The following is a 14,253-nucleotide window of genomic DNA, read 5'->3' as shown; positions in this document are numbered from 1 at the left end:
CATCCGCCGCCATCACCTCATGTTTCAGCATGATAATGCATGTCGCAAGGATCTGTACACAATTCCTGGAAGCTTAAAATGTCCCAGTTCTTCCATGGCCTGCATACTCACAAGACGTCACCCATCGAGCATGTTTGGGATGCTCTGGACCGACGTGTACGGCAGCGTGTTCCAGTTCCCGCCAAAATTCAGCAACTTCGCACAGCCATTGAAGAGTGGGACAACATTCCACAGGCCACAACAGCCTGATCAACTCTATGCAAAGGAGATGTGTCGCGCTGCATGAGGTAAATGGGTCACACCAGATACTGACTGGTTTTCTGATCCACGTCCCTACCTTTTTTTTAAGGTACTGTATCTGTGACCAACAGATGCATATCTGTATTCCCAGTCATGTGAAATCCATAGATTAGGGCCTAATTCATTTATTTCAATTGTAACATCTTTGAAATTGTTGCATGTTGCGTTTATATTTCTGTTCAGTGTACATGTCAAACCACACTGGAATGTCCAATTCTTTTATAACAATTTGTTCATCCTTGTTTCCTATTCCATCCTTTCTCCATGTCTTGAAATGCTTTACATTCAAATAGCCAGCAAAGTTCTCAGTGTTCAGAAGGCACCCATTGGCTACTGTTTCTCCATGTGAGCCAGGAAGTGGTCAGGTCCAGGGACATTCCAGATTCAGGCACTGGGTTACTGGAACTGCTGCAGCAGATGGGTTTAGGACACATCATTATGTAGTCAAGGATGTGTATATCATTGATTGTCAAGAGTTAATGCTTGTGTATGACCACAATGGTATTGTGTGATTGAAAGTTCAATGTTCCTGGGAGGGAAGGCACTGAGATGCATAGGCGACCACTCAGTAGATTTGCACACTTTGCACAGACAGCCAGCTGTGGATGGTAGGAGTTGACAGTCTCCATTGTCCAACAGTTAGTGGTTTAGCATTAAGGCTTGATTTTCCACAGCTGTAGAAGAGACAACAAGGAGGGCACATTTAAAAACACAGCACATATCCTCACTTTAATACAAATGTACTTGGAGGAAAACAACAGACAGAGGTGAAGAATCACTGTTTGGAAAACATCTCAGTGTTCAGCTACAGCACTGTGGTATTAGAAGTGTCTCCACTCACTCTGATGTTGAAGCCGAGCAGGTCGCTGACCACAGCGGAGACTGCAGACAGGATGACCACACGTGTGATGTTGTAGATGAGAGGGTTCACAGTCAGACCCAGCAGTCGGAAGGGGGTGTCAAGCTCCTGTGAAAGGGTTGGTATGAGAATTTAAAGATGCTTTCACTGCACGTTATGCTGAATAAACAACTACCAGCCCAGAAGATGTGACTAAGTCAAAATATTCATAATGCTGCTAAAGTTTAAAGACATGCTTACTTTCATTAATTTTGTTGCAAGCTTCAGAACATTGTTCACTATGTTCAACATTTCTTTCTTGTTGGGCTTCTTTTCCATCTTAAGATACAAGTTGATCTGAAAGAATGGAGGAGATGCATTAATGAAAGTATTAAAGTGGTCTGTCTGCGTGTGCACGTGCGTGTATGTGTTGTAGGGGGCCTCACCTGTTCCGTCAGCAGCACTGACACGTTGCTGTATTTACAGTTGGTCTCAGATCCCAGGGTGGCCAGGCGGAGCAGGAAGAGGATCAGAGAGGAACCCCACACCATGAGCTCCCAGTTGGTCTCCGAGTCCAGGAAGGTGTGGTGACTGTTCAGGAGCTGGGAGTTTGAGATAGAAAATGAGTACTCATAATCTTTAATCTATTGAGTTTCTACAGGTTGGAGCTTAACCAATGCACATTCTGTTTTACAACAGGCATTCATAACAAGTGGAAGGTAAATCATGGTGTTTCCTGGAATCATGTGTATTTATCAGAGATACTCTTTTTATAGATTCAGTACCAGTCAAAGGTTTGGACACACCTATTCATTCAAGGGTTTTTCTAAATGTTTATACAATGTTTTACATTGTAGAATAGTAGTGAAGACATCAAAACTATGAAATAACACACATGGAATCATGTAGTAACCAAAAAAGTGTTAAACAAATCAAAATATATTTTATATTTGAGTTTCTTCAAAGTAGCCACCCTTTGCCTTGACAGCTTTGCACACTCTTGGCATTCTCTCAACCAGCTTCATGAGGTAGTCACCTGGAATGCATTTCAATTAACAGGTGTGCCTTCTTAAAAGTTAATTTGTGGAATTTCTTTCCTTCTTAATGCGTTTGAGCCAATCAGTTGTGTTGTGACAAGGTAGGGGTGGTATACAGAAGATAGCCCAATTTGGTAAAAGACCAAGTCCATATTATGGCAAGAACAGTTCAAATAAGCAAAGAGAAATCACAGTCCATCATTACTTTAAGACATGAAGGTCAATCTGGAACATTTCAAGAACTTTTAAAGTTTATTCAAGTGCAGTCGCAAAAACCATCAAGCGCTATGATGAAACTGGCTCTCATGAGGACCGGCACAGGAAAGGAAGACCCATAGTTACCTCTACTGCAGAGGATAAGTTCATTAGAGTTACCAGCCCACCCCCCTTTTTTGTACCTTTATTTAACTAGGCAAGTCAGTTAAGAACAAATTCTTATTTACAATGACGGCCTACACCGGCCAAACCCGGACGACGCTGGGCCAATTGTGCTCCGCCCTATGGGACTCCCAATCACGGCCGATTGCGATACAGCCTGGAATCGAACCAGGGGGTCTGTAGTGACGCCTCAAGCACAGAGATGCAGTGCCTTAGAACGCTGCGCCACTCGGGAGCCAAAATGCTTCACAGAGTTCAAGTAGACACATCTCAACATCAACTGTTCAGAGGAGACTGCGTGAATCAGGCCTTCATAGTCGAATTGCTGCAAAGAAACCACTACTAAAGGACACCAATAAGAAGAAGAGACTTGCTTGGGCCAAGAAACACGAGCAATGGACATTAGACCGGTGGAAATCTGTCCTTTGGTCTGGAGTCCAAATTTGAGATTTTTGGTTCCAACCGCGTGTCTTTGTGAGACGCAGTGTAGGTGAACGGCTGATCTCCGCATGTGTATTTCCTACCGTGAAGCATGGAGGAGGTGGTGTGATGGTGCTTTGCTGGTGACACTGTCTGTGATTTATTTAGAATTCAAGGCACACTTAACCAGCATGGCTACCACAGCATTCTGCAGCGATACGCCATCCCATCTGGTTTAGGCTTAGTGGGACTATCATTTGTTTTCAACAGGACAATGACCCAACACACCTTCAGGCTGTGTAAGGGCTATTTTACCAAGAAGGAGAGGGATGGAGCGCTGCATCAGATGACCTGGCCTCCACAATCCCCTGACCTCAACCCAATTGAGAATGGTTTGGGATGAGTTGGACCTCAAAGTGAAGGAAAAGCAGCCAACAAGTTCTCAGCACATGTGGGAACTCCTTCAAGACTGTTGGAAAAGCATTCCAGGTGAAGCTGGTTGAGAGAATGCCAAGAGTGTGCAAAGCTGTCATCAAGGCAAAGGGTGGCTATTTGAAGAATCTCAAATATTAAATATATTTTGATTTGTTTAACACTTTTTTGGTTACTACATGATTCCATATGTGTTATTTCATAGTTTTGATGTCTTCACTATTATTCTACAAGGTAGGAAATAGTAAAAATAAAGAAAATCCCTTGAATGAATAGGTGTGTCCAAACTTTTGACTGGTACTGTATGTCTGACCTGGGTACACAAGATGAAGGCGATGGAGAGGGCCAGGAGGAAGATGGAGGAGACGATGACATCAACGGAACGCTGGGGCCCACGTCTCTGTGATGAACAGGAAATAATATTAGGGGACATTTCAATGAGGGTAAGACATTAATCACCCCCTAGTGGTCAAAGCCATACACTGATGTATATCTAAAAAAGGCACAAGAGTAGTGAGAGTAAGTCTGACCTTGAGGAAGGAGCGGAGCGACAGCCACATCTTTATGTTCTGCACTTTCTTCAGCCTGAAATGGGGGATTTCCCACTTCTTAGCCTTTCGTGCTGATGTGATGTGGTTGAAGAGTTTGGCGAAAACAAGCCGCTGTTGAAAGAGAACCAATGAAAAACATGTCAGCCACACCATTTCCAGCATGTTTGTTTTGTAGTGGTATGTCTACTACAGTACAGTGGGACCAACATGCTGACCTGTTTGTAGGTCCTCTCTGCCACACACATCATGAAGAAGAAGAGTCCTGTGAGGCAGAGCCTCTCCACGGTGGTGATGAAGAAGAAGGCGTAGGTCTGGGTGTTGGGCGGCCCCATCGCCATGACAGCCAACTCTGCCAGGGACAGGGAGCTCAGGTGCTTCATGTCCAGCCGCTGTGCCAGGCGGAAGCCAAAGGGAAGCAGTGCCAGTGTTGCAGTGACCAACCCCCCCAGGGCTAGGTAACCCATGCCCTGCTCCACCACCTTCACCTACACAGGAGAAATGACCTCTGTTAGGACAGCGGCATGGGGCACAGAGTACAAAGCCTTAATAGTGTTTGTATAAACAGAATCAGACAGAACCCCTTTCCAGCCCTAAAGCATTACAGACCAGCATTCACTATGTATTCAATGTGTGTTAATTGTACCAAAAAGGTATCAGTGTGTAATGAAGTGGTCATAGGAGGTTTACCCGTGTGAGGATGATCCCACTGATCTCCAGTACTGACATGTCTGCTTTCTTGCACTCCCCCTGCTCCCAGATGATGACACTGACCCGGTCTCTGGATGGGTGGCACGCCTGCAGCCACGATAGATGGCCCTGTCGGGAGAGAAAGCTGATGAGCTGGTATATACTAACCCTTTTTGGGGTTACATATTAGGTGACAGAGTATACGTGTGGTGTAGCACAAAGTAAATGTGATTAAAGTGAGTCCTTGTGGACGGACCCACCTGCTGCAGGTTCTCATCATCACTGATGAGAGTGGTGGACGGGGGGAGGGTCAGGCCGTACCGCCCCTCCCCCTCACTGTCACTGCTGCCAGTGGAGGCGGAGTCAGGCCCCTGAATAAGCTCCTCCCACATTGTGTCATCTGTGTCAGAAGCCGGGCGCGAGCCTTCGGGCCTAAGGAGCACCACTTCATGAGGTTTCACCTTAGTGTCCTTGGCACCTCCACTACTTTCCTCCTGTGCAAATAATAGGTCAAACTAAATGTCCCCCTTTCACTCTGGCTACAATACACAGAGCAGGACTCACTGTCTCTTAAGGGTTACCTGAGGTGGTGAGGGGTTTGAGGAGTGAAGGCGTCTCTTCGTGAGGACAGAGGCAGGTGTAGTTCCAGCTACACCAGTGGGAGGTTTTGCTTCCTCATCCTCCTCCACCTCACTGGAAAGCTCGTCAGAGGCCCCAAAGCCTGACTTTCTCTGAATGGTCTGGAACAGCATCACAATCAGCAATAGAATCCACAGGATAAACAGCAACAGCCAAAATGTCAATCACAGATAAAGCCCCATCTTAAAAGTCCCGCCCAGCCTTACAACCCGCTAGACAAATTCACTCAGGCAATACAAAGGAAACAAATACATTTTGAGATTCACACACACATGAAAATGGGAACTTCTGGAACCCTGGTAGCCCTTTACACTCGTACCCGCATACGGGTTAAAAATGGCAGATTTGTGCACTGATAAGCGCCTAAATTGGAATGCAGTAACTTCCTATAAATTCTCAGAGTTCTGGCTCTGTGCTTCACAGTGCTTTATGGGTTTTGACTGACAGCCGTTCTGAACTTGAGCACCTCGCGCGACAAGAAGTTGCCCCTCATCCCTCCCGCTAATTGGGCAACTTTTGCTAATGTTTTGTTGTCTGAGTGAGGGAAATGCTGTAAATTAAGAGGACTCGATGTATTTTGAAAGATGAGATGTTGAGGATTATAATAAATACAGCTTCGATGTCATACAAGCAAGCCAAACACCCGTGAATACAAACGTGCACTTCACATTTCCATATAATTTAAATTCATGCCATATACAGGGTCAACGTTTATGATCACTATGTTTGATGTAAAGTTACAAGATGACATGGCATCATACCCTGCGTTGTTCTGAACAGAATGAGCGTATGTTTGTCTATAGTGTAGAAAATGCCCAGCGGAACACGCACATTAATGCACTCATGACTCCATTCTATGTGCACCAAAATTACAATCTGTTTCTCTGAATTGCCTTGTGAAAGTCTAACACTGTAGATCGAATTTTATAAACTTAGCTAGTCATGTTGGCAATAAAACATGCTTCCAAATCATACCCACCTGACCCAGACTGCGATTTATTATGGGCTGTTTTTGGATTGCGTAAAACAACAACAGTAATTATGTGATGGCAGGGATGCAGGGTTGTGTTCCAAACAAAACAACTACAAGTGTGCTTGCTCTAGTTCCTCAACTGCACAGCTAGGAGAGTTCGAAGAAGTACCTTATAGTTGAAGGCTCTTCTTTGAGTCATAAAAGTGCATTGAAATGACTTAGGAACTGTGCACACTTTTGTGTTATGTTGCACCTACCCCACATTTTCCAGGAATATTCTTATCATGTTACTGAATGTATCCAGAGTATTTTCAGATTTTGTTATCAAGAAATGTGACGAAAAGTACAGTAAATGTAAAATGCACATAAAATCAACAGTGTAATGTTTGGATTCAGTCTTGTGTCAGGTGAACTGTTGTGTCCTCAACTTTGGTCTAATAATTTTCCCATTATCTCCAAACAGTTACCTTTCAATTGCTACCATGGTTATGCATTTCATATTTATTCTGTAAGAAACAATTCAATTTAGCCCTATCCATATAGGCCAATTCCTAGAGTGTAAAGGGTTAACTACTGCTTCACTCACAAACATAAATGATTGCTTTATGTTCAGGTAGACGATCTGGTCATTATTTGTATGGCCTTACCCTTCTCTCCTCTGATCTGTACAACCTCTGGTTTTCCTTCAGCTGCCAAGGCTGCAGCTCAGTGTCCCTGTCGTTCCCTTGTCCCTCTGTTCTCTTCAATTCTCTACCCTTCCTTGGCCTGAATGACAGTTGAGAAATGAGGGAACATGTTATACAGTGTGAGAGCAGTTTGCAAGAGTTTATAAAAGGGTGAGTGCACAGCGTGTGTTCCTGGCGGTAAGAGCCCTACCTCCTCCTTCGTGCAGGGCTGGTGCTGCTCACAGGGCTGACTGAGGGGCTCCGGTTGGACTCTGTGGACACTATCTGGCAGTGCACCGTTCCCAGCAACAACATCAGACACATGGGCCCAAACAGCTCACTAACACTGGCTGCAGGGACCTCCATGTACAACATTGCTGCTGTCACTGCAGAGAAAGCCATTAAGTTAACAGACTGCCCAGAAATGGTAGAAACCTGCTCTTTAGAGAGTTAGTGAATGACAGACCTATTTACTTTAGGTCTATAAATAGTACAGTTGAAGTCGGAAGTTTACATACACTTAGGTTGGAGTCATTAAAACTTGTTTTTCAACCACTCCACACATTTCTTGTTAACAAACTATAGTTTTGGCAAGTCAGTTAGGACATCTACTTTGTGCATGACACAAGTAATTTTTCCAACAATTGTTTACATACAGATTATTTCACTTATAATTCACTGTATCACAATTCCAGTGGGTCAGAAGTTTACATACATTAAGTTGACTGTGCCTTTAAACAGCTTGGAAAATTCCAGAAAATGATGTCATGGCTTTAGAAGCTTCTGATAGGCTAATTGACATCATTTGAGTCAATTGGAGGTGTACCTGTGGATGTATTTCAAGGCCTACCTTCAAACTCAGTGCCTCTTTGCTTGACATCATGGGAAAATCAAAAGAAATTAGCCAAGACCTCAGAAAAAAATATGTAGACCTCCACAAGTCTGGTTCATCCTTGGGAGCAATTTCCAAATGCCTGAAGGTACCACGTTCATCTGTACAAACAATATTACGCAAGTATAAACACCATGGGACCATGCAGCCGTCATACCGCTCAGGAAGGAGACGCGTTCTGTCTCCTAGAGATTAACGTACTTTGGTGCGAAAAGTACAAATAAATCCCAGAACAACAGCAAAAGACCTTGTGAAGATGCTGGAGGAAACAGGTACAAAAGTATCTATATCCACAGTAGAACAACTCCTATATCGACATAACCTGAAAGGCCGCTCAGCAAGGAAGAAGCCACTGCTCCAAAACCGCCATAAAAAAGCCAGACTACGGTTTGCAACTGCACATGGGGACAAAGATCGTACTTTTTGGAGAAATGTCCTCTGGTCTAATGAAACAAAGATAGAACTGTTTGGCCATAATGACCATTGTTATGTTTGCAGGAAAAAGGGGGACCTTGCAAGCCGAAGAACACCATCCCAACCGTGAAGCACGGGGGTGGCAGCATCATGCTGTGGGGGTACTTTGCTGTAGGAGGGACTGGTGCACTTCACAAAATAGATGGCATCATGAGGAAGGAAAATTATGTGGCTATATTGAAGCAACATCTCAAGACATCAGTCAGGAAGTTAAAGCTTGGTCGCAAATGGGTCTTCCAAATGGACAATGACCCCAAGCATACTTCCAAAGTTGTGTCAAAATGGCTTAAGGACAACAAAGTCAAGGTATTGGAGTGGCCATCACAAAGCCCTAACCTCAATCCTATAGAACATTTGGGGCAGAACTGAAAAAGCGTGTGCGAGCAAGGAGGCCTACAAACCTGACTCAGTTACAACAGCTCTGTCAGGAGGAATGGGCCAAAATTCACCCAACTTATTGTGGGAAGCTTGTGGAAGGCTACCCGAAACGTTTGACCCAAGTTAAACAATTTAAAGGCAATGCTACCAAATACTAATTGAGTGTATGTCAACTTCTGACCCACTGGGAATGTGATGAAAGAAATAAAAGCTGAAATAAATCATTCTTTCTACTATTATTCTGACATTTCACATTCTTAAAATAAAGTGGTGATCCTAACTGACCTAAGACAGGGAATTGTTCCTAGGATTAAATGTCAGGAATTGTGAAAAACTGAGTTTATTATGTATTTGGCTAAGGTGTATGTAAACGTCCGACTTCAACTGTATATCGTATTACTTCTTAACAGTAGACAACAAGCATGATCTGACCCATGCCTAAAGCAATGTTAAGGTGAGATGTGAGTTTACCTTGCATCAAGTAGAGCACCAGGATACAGGTGGAGATGGACCTAGAGGTCACCTGCATCCACCACTGGAAGAAGAAGGGGAAGAGGATCACCCTGACCAGGCCCTTACGGGTCAACGCTGTCCATGGACGATCTGGCTTGGCCTTGCTGAATGTGGATCCTGGAATAGGAGCGAGCCAATCAATAGCGTTGCATGCACCATATCCATCCAACAAGCAACATTGTGTGAATGAGCATAAGATATAACACGTAATAAATGGATACTCACCTCTTACTAAGTCAACATCAATGAGGTCTGGCTTGATGTGGCCAGACCTCTTTGGTTTACTGTCAATACCCTATGGGGGTAACAACTATCTTAGTGACAATGCTGATCATATAAGAAATGTGTACATATTAGGCCAAATGTCATGAACTTACATTAAATTCTGCTTGCTCCAGAGATTTCTCCCAGACCTGCTGATCATATGCACCAATCTGTTGACACATGGACACACTTCAGTTTGTATCATTTCATGTAGAGGATTTTAAATTTTTAAATTTTTTATCATTTAGCATACGCTCTTATCCAGAGCGACTTACAGGAGCAATTAGGGTTAAGTGCCTTGCTCAAGGGCACATCAACAGATTTTTCACCTAGTCGGCTCGGGGATTAGAACCAGCGACCTTTCGGTTACTAGCACAACGCTCTTAACCACTAAGCTACCTGCCGCCCTCATTACACATTGTCAGTAAGTCTAGCATGTCTTAGGGGCCATTTACATTAGTAAAATATGTCTAGTGAGATCTATCTCTCTTCAACATCAGATTTGCAACTTTTCTATTTACACTAGCCTTGGATGTGGTGTGGCCAAAGCCACATTCCTGCTTCATGTGAGTGCAGCGATTAGCATACCGTAAATACCAGTGTATTTAGACACACAAAATTAGGCTAGCAATTGAAACTATACAGGAGCTTCTCATCTAAACCATATTGCACATAGTGTTTTACGCTTGAATAATGCAATGATTCACAAAAACCTTTAATTTTCAATTTGTCTAACAGAGCAAGAATGCTGTCTACTTCCATTAAGGTCATTACGGTAATTCTTGCAGGGACATGTGGTGTGGGAGGGCCTTTTTTTTAAAGGGGAACTCTCAACCCCAATTTCTGCCTTTGCCCGACCCCTTCAAATTTTCAAAAAAGTTAATTCAGGTGAGATGTTGTGGGTGGGGGGAATATCTCATAAATATTCATTTTGAGGGTGGGTAAACCTAGTTGTACCTGATCCCAACACATTCTCATTAAAGCATACTTACCAGAAGTCCACTGGCACGCTCTGATAATAAAATGATGTGCATCGCGAGCAAATACGGCTCTGCACAGTTAGCTCACAGTGGTAAGGCGCCGTGTTCCTGACATCTACTGCCACTTGCGGTGTAAGTTCGAATTCCCCATTGAGCACCAAAAACAATTGTTGAAATGACATTTATTGCGGTATCTTGTTGGGAAGAAAAGTGCAATCTTAAAAATGAAAATTAGGGGCTCAAATCAATCCAACTGCATAAGATATCTGCCCCATGTGAGATTAGAACTCAACCATTGAGGGCCTCCCGAGTGGCGTTACTACAGACCCGGGTTCGATCCCAGGCTGTGTCACAGCCGGCTGTGACTGGGAGACCCATGAGGCAGCGCACAATTGGCCCAGCGTCGTCCGGTTTAGGGGAGGGTTTGGCCGGCCGAGATTTTCTTGTCCCATCGCACTCTAGCGACTCCTTGTGGCGGGCTAGGTGCCTGCAAGCCTTCTTCGGTCGTCAGCTGGACGGTGTTTCCTCTGACACATTGGTATGGCTGGCTTCCAGATTAAGCGAGCAGTGTGTCAAGAAGCAGTGCAGCTTGGCAAGGTCGTGTTTCAGAGGACGCATGGCTCTCGACCTTCACCTCTCCCGAGTCCGTAGGGGAGTTGAAGCGATGGAACAAGACTGTAACTACCAATTGGATATCATGAAATTGGGGAGAAAAAGAGGTAAAAGTATTTAAAAAACTCAACCATTGAACTATGAGCCCACTGTCTTAGTGGACTGCACTCCCATTTATTCATAGCGGTTGGGAAAAAATACAATGAGTTGACATGACCACCATTGTCATCTATTTCTTGTTACGATGGATGTAGCAACAAATATAAACGTATAATCCTCATAGCTGACGTATTTTTTCTTCGTAAAAGCACATAGATGTGTGTGAAATGGTCAGCAAACATTTTGAATTTGGTCATATGCGTAAATGTGCCTTACTGCCTTTTGAATTTTGTGTAACGTCAATAGTCTAGTCAAGGAAGTATCATGCAAAATATATTATTGCCAAATAAGGCACACTGTCACCTGCTTTTACAGTAAGCCTTGAGGTGGTACCACCCAGCACATCTAGAAGGGAGTGTATTTAATACCGAACCCCTCCCTTGAGATGACGTAGAGGCACCTTCTTAACAATTTCAATGGTAGAGCTGAACCACTTTAGGGGCAAAAAGAGCTAGATTTACTACTAATTTACTACTAAAAGACCAAAATATATCACTTTTGCAATGAACTGTCAAAATGAATACCAGAATTGGCGTGTTTCACTATAACTAAGCTTAAAACATCTGGTTTTCGATGGTTGTAAATTTTTTTCATGAATGTTACTATAGCACTACCACTCAGAAGGGGGTATGTGCAGGCCCCCAGCGTCCGGTCTGGAGCGTGAACTCACTAGCTCTGCTTGTCGGCTACTTCGTAGCAACCTAGCGGTGCCAAAAGCCCTGGCCTGTCCTAGAAAGTAAATTACGATCGCCAGAATAGCCAAACATTTTTATTTTTACAACTGCCGTTTTGGGCTCTAAAATCCCCACAGTGAATTATTTTAAAGTTCACTACAAATCAAGATATTTAATTAAATAATGATCCATTCTGACTACTACATTGGTCCTCTGTAGCTCAGCTGGTAGAGCACGGCGCTTGTAACGCAAAGGTAGTGGGTTCGATCCCCGGGACCACCCATACACAAAAATGTATGCACGCATGACTGTAAGTCGCTTTGGATAAAAGCGTCTGCTAAATGGCATATTATTATTATTATTATTATTTATCACACAGGACCACGTGCTGACACAGATCAATAATGGGCCAGCAGGCTACGAGGAGGCTCGCGTCCTCATGCCATACACATTAATTAAGGTTGACTCTCTGGCAGGATGAAAACGACTACATCGACCATGATCCTTTGCTAGTTACGGCCACTTTCACCATGATCCTTAGCGATTTTTTGGTGCCATTCAGCAAGAAGACAGAAGGGGTAAACCAGACACGTCACAGGGGCTATAAAGCTGAAGCATCCGTTTAGAACGTTTTCTCACCACCAAATATGGTAGTGAGAGGAAGTCCAGTCGTGGGTAGTGGAAGAGGATGGAACTAGGTGAAACTGGGCTGACATTCTTCACATTTTCTCATCGATGAAACATCTGGTTTTTGCCCACCTCCTTGCGTTTTCTGCCCACTATGCTTCATTTGCGCCCACTGTAAACGACACAGATTAACTATCTTGGGTTAGTTATAAATGTCTTTGTCAATATGGCACGCTTCAAATTGAAATATTTCAGGCTTCATGCGCCATCTGGAGTTTTCCATAGGAATACGTGGATGACGTCAGCGCTATCAATATTGGTGCATTCGAGACAACTGGTAACTCTGGAAAATACGAGGTCAAATCATGACGTCAGTGAGCTTCAGGTCGGAAAATCGGAGCCCAAGTTCCCGAGTTGGAATTCCGAGTTGGATGACTGTTCAAAACGATTTTTCCTCAGTCTGAGCTAGTTTTTTTCTGACTTTCCAGTTGTCTTGAACGGACTGAAGTCAGAAGTCGGAGATTTCCATGTTACCAGTTCCCAGTTGTTTTGAACTGGCATATCATCTCCTGGTTTTACCTACCTCCGGATGTAGTGTGGGAGACATCTCTTAAAAATATATTTTACTCTAGATCCCTCTCTTTACACTACACAAGTATCTCTCCTGGACCTAGTTTGTGTTGTCAAAGTAGTGTAGTGTAAAGAGGCCCTTACCTTCTCTTGATACCATGCTATTCTTGCCATTGTCTTATGACTGTGGTGAAGATTGTGTCAGGTCATTTCACAGGGGACACAGGGGCAGATAAGATCTGACTGCAACTCAGGCTTGTCACAACAAAACAAAGGAAAGAACATTAGAGATAAAGCAAAAACAAAGCCATTGTGGAGTACAAAGGGCATTCACATATAACATGTTCACTCAATACCAGAAATCATCACTGCTAACTGTAGCTTAACGTTACTATTTTTAATTGTGCTGCATGTACTACATTTGTTATGCTCAATACAAAACTAACGTTAGCTGTATAGGCTACAGAAAGTCAACTGACTAAAACTTACCCCAAAGCATAATGTGGTTGAAGATAGGTGGCACAATTGCCCAACTGTATTTGGGTGAAACTCTCTACTATAGATCATTCCAAAAACATTAAAAGATCAGTCAGTAGTACCATCATCCAGGAGCAGTAGCATCAAGTGTGATGGCGCAGTCGGATTGCAAGCTAACTCTATCTCGCCATCATCAGTCAGTCAACCTCAGCTAGGCTATACCTTTCAACTCGTACAAAACATTTCAACTTCTAAATTTGCCACCATTCAAAATAGGTAAACAGATTCGCGGCACATTTAGCTAATCTAGAAACCAGTAAAGTAGTTCAATATTAGCAATAGAAGCTAGCTAGCTAGCTACCATTAGCAAAGTTAGCTCGCCAGCTCTTCTTCAGCCCAGGAGTGTCGCGCGGCTCGAAGAGGTAAACTAGCCAACTAGCAGCATCTCGACTGCGGGAATTGCAATGACTTATGAGCAATCTATATTTTATTACAGTTATTTAAACGATTTTCCAAATGCTAACTTCGTTATCAGATGTATTTCAAGGCGATTTCCCAGGAATGCACACCGACACGACTCTTGCGCTAGTGACCTTTTTCCGGGTTAATTCGATTCATTTTAGCCTGCTTGTTTGTTGACAATTTTCAGAACTGTCAAATCTGTGCAGCCAGCGGCTGCGCGTGTGGTCTGTGGAAAATCCACATTATATAAT

The 14,253-nt window shown here is 43.5% G+C and overlaps 1 protein-coding gene across 2 annotated transcripts; it reads right to left on the bottom strand.

Annotated features, from left to right (window-relative positions):
• Nucleotides 1-420: 420 nt before the first annotated feature.
• Nucleotides 421-14,220, bottom strand: LOC121577739 (protein PHTF2-like). 2 transcript variants are annotated; one of them, XM_041891587.2, is made up of 17 exons: nucleotides 13,553-14,220; nucleotides 13,208-13,318; nucleotides 9,555-9,611; nucleotides 9,403-9,472; nucleotides 9,136-9,294; nucleotides 7,132-7,306; nucleotides 6,903-7,020; nucleotides 5,225-5,383; nucleotides 4,904-5,134; nucleotides 4,644-4,772; nucleotides 4,172-4,441; nucleotides 3,936-4,067; nucleotides 3,719-3,805; nucleotides 1,585-1,740; nucleotides 1,400-1,495; nucleotides 1,142-1,267; nucleotides 421-974 (listed from the first exon to the last, which is right to left on the bottom strand). In XM_041891587.2, exons 2-17 carry the CDS (start codon nucleotides 13,235-13,237, stop codon nucleotides 954-956), a joined length of 2,016 nt encoding a protein of 671 aa, XP_041747521.2. In that variant the 5' UTR covers nucleotides 13,238-13,318; nucleotides 13,553-14,220; the 3' UTR covers nucleotides 421-953. The 2 variants fall into 2 exon arrangements, with proteins under 2 accessions (XP_041747521.2, XP_041747520.2); XM_041891586.2 differs by having other exon boundaries at nucleotides 4,904-5,137; nucleotides 13,553-14,219.
• Between the last annotated feature and the right edge of the window lie 33 nt (nucleotides 14,221-14,253).

This window comes from Coregonus clupeaformis, chromosome 12 (genome assembly GCF_020615455.1).
Source record: "Coregonus clupeaformis isolate EN_2021a chromosome 12, ASM2061545v1, whole genome shotgun sequence".
Lineage (NCBI taxonomy): Eukaryota > Metazoa > Chordata > Actinopteri > Salmoniformes > Salmonidae > Coregonus > Coregonus clupeaformis.
The sequence above is the reverse complement of the archived record's forward strand: the minus strand, read 5'-3'. Positions and strand labels throughout refer to the sequence as shown.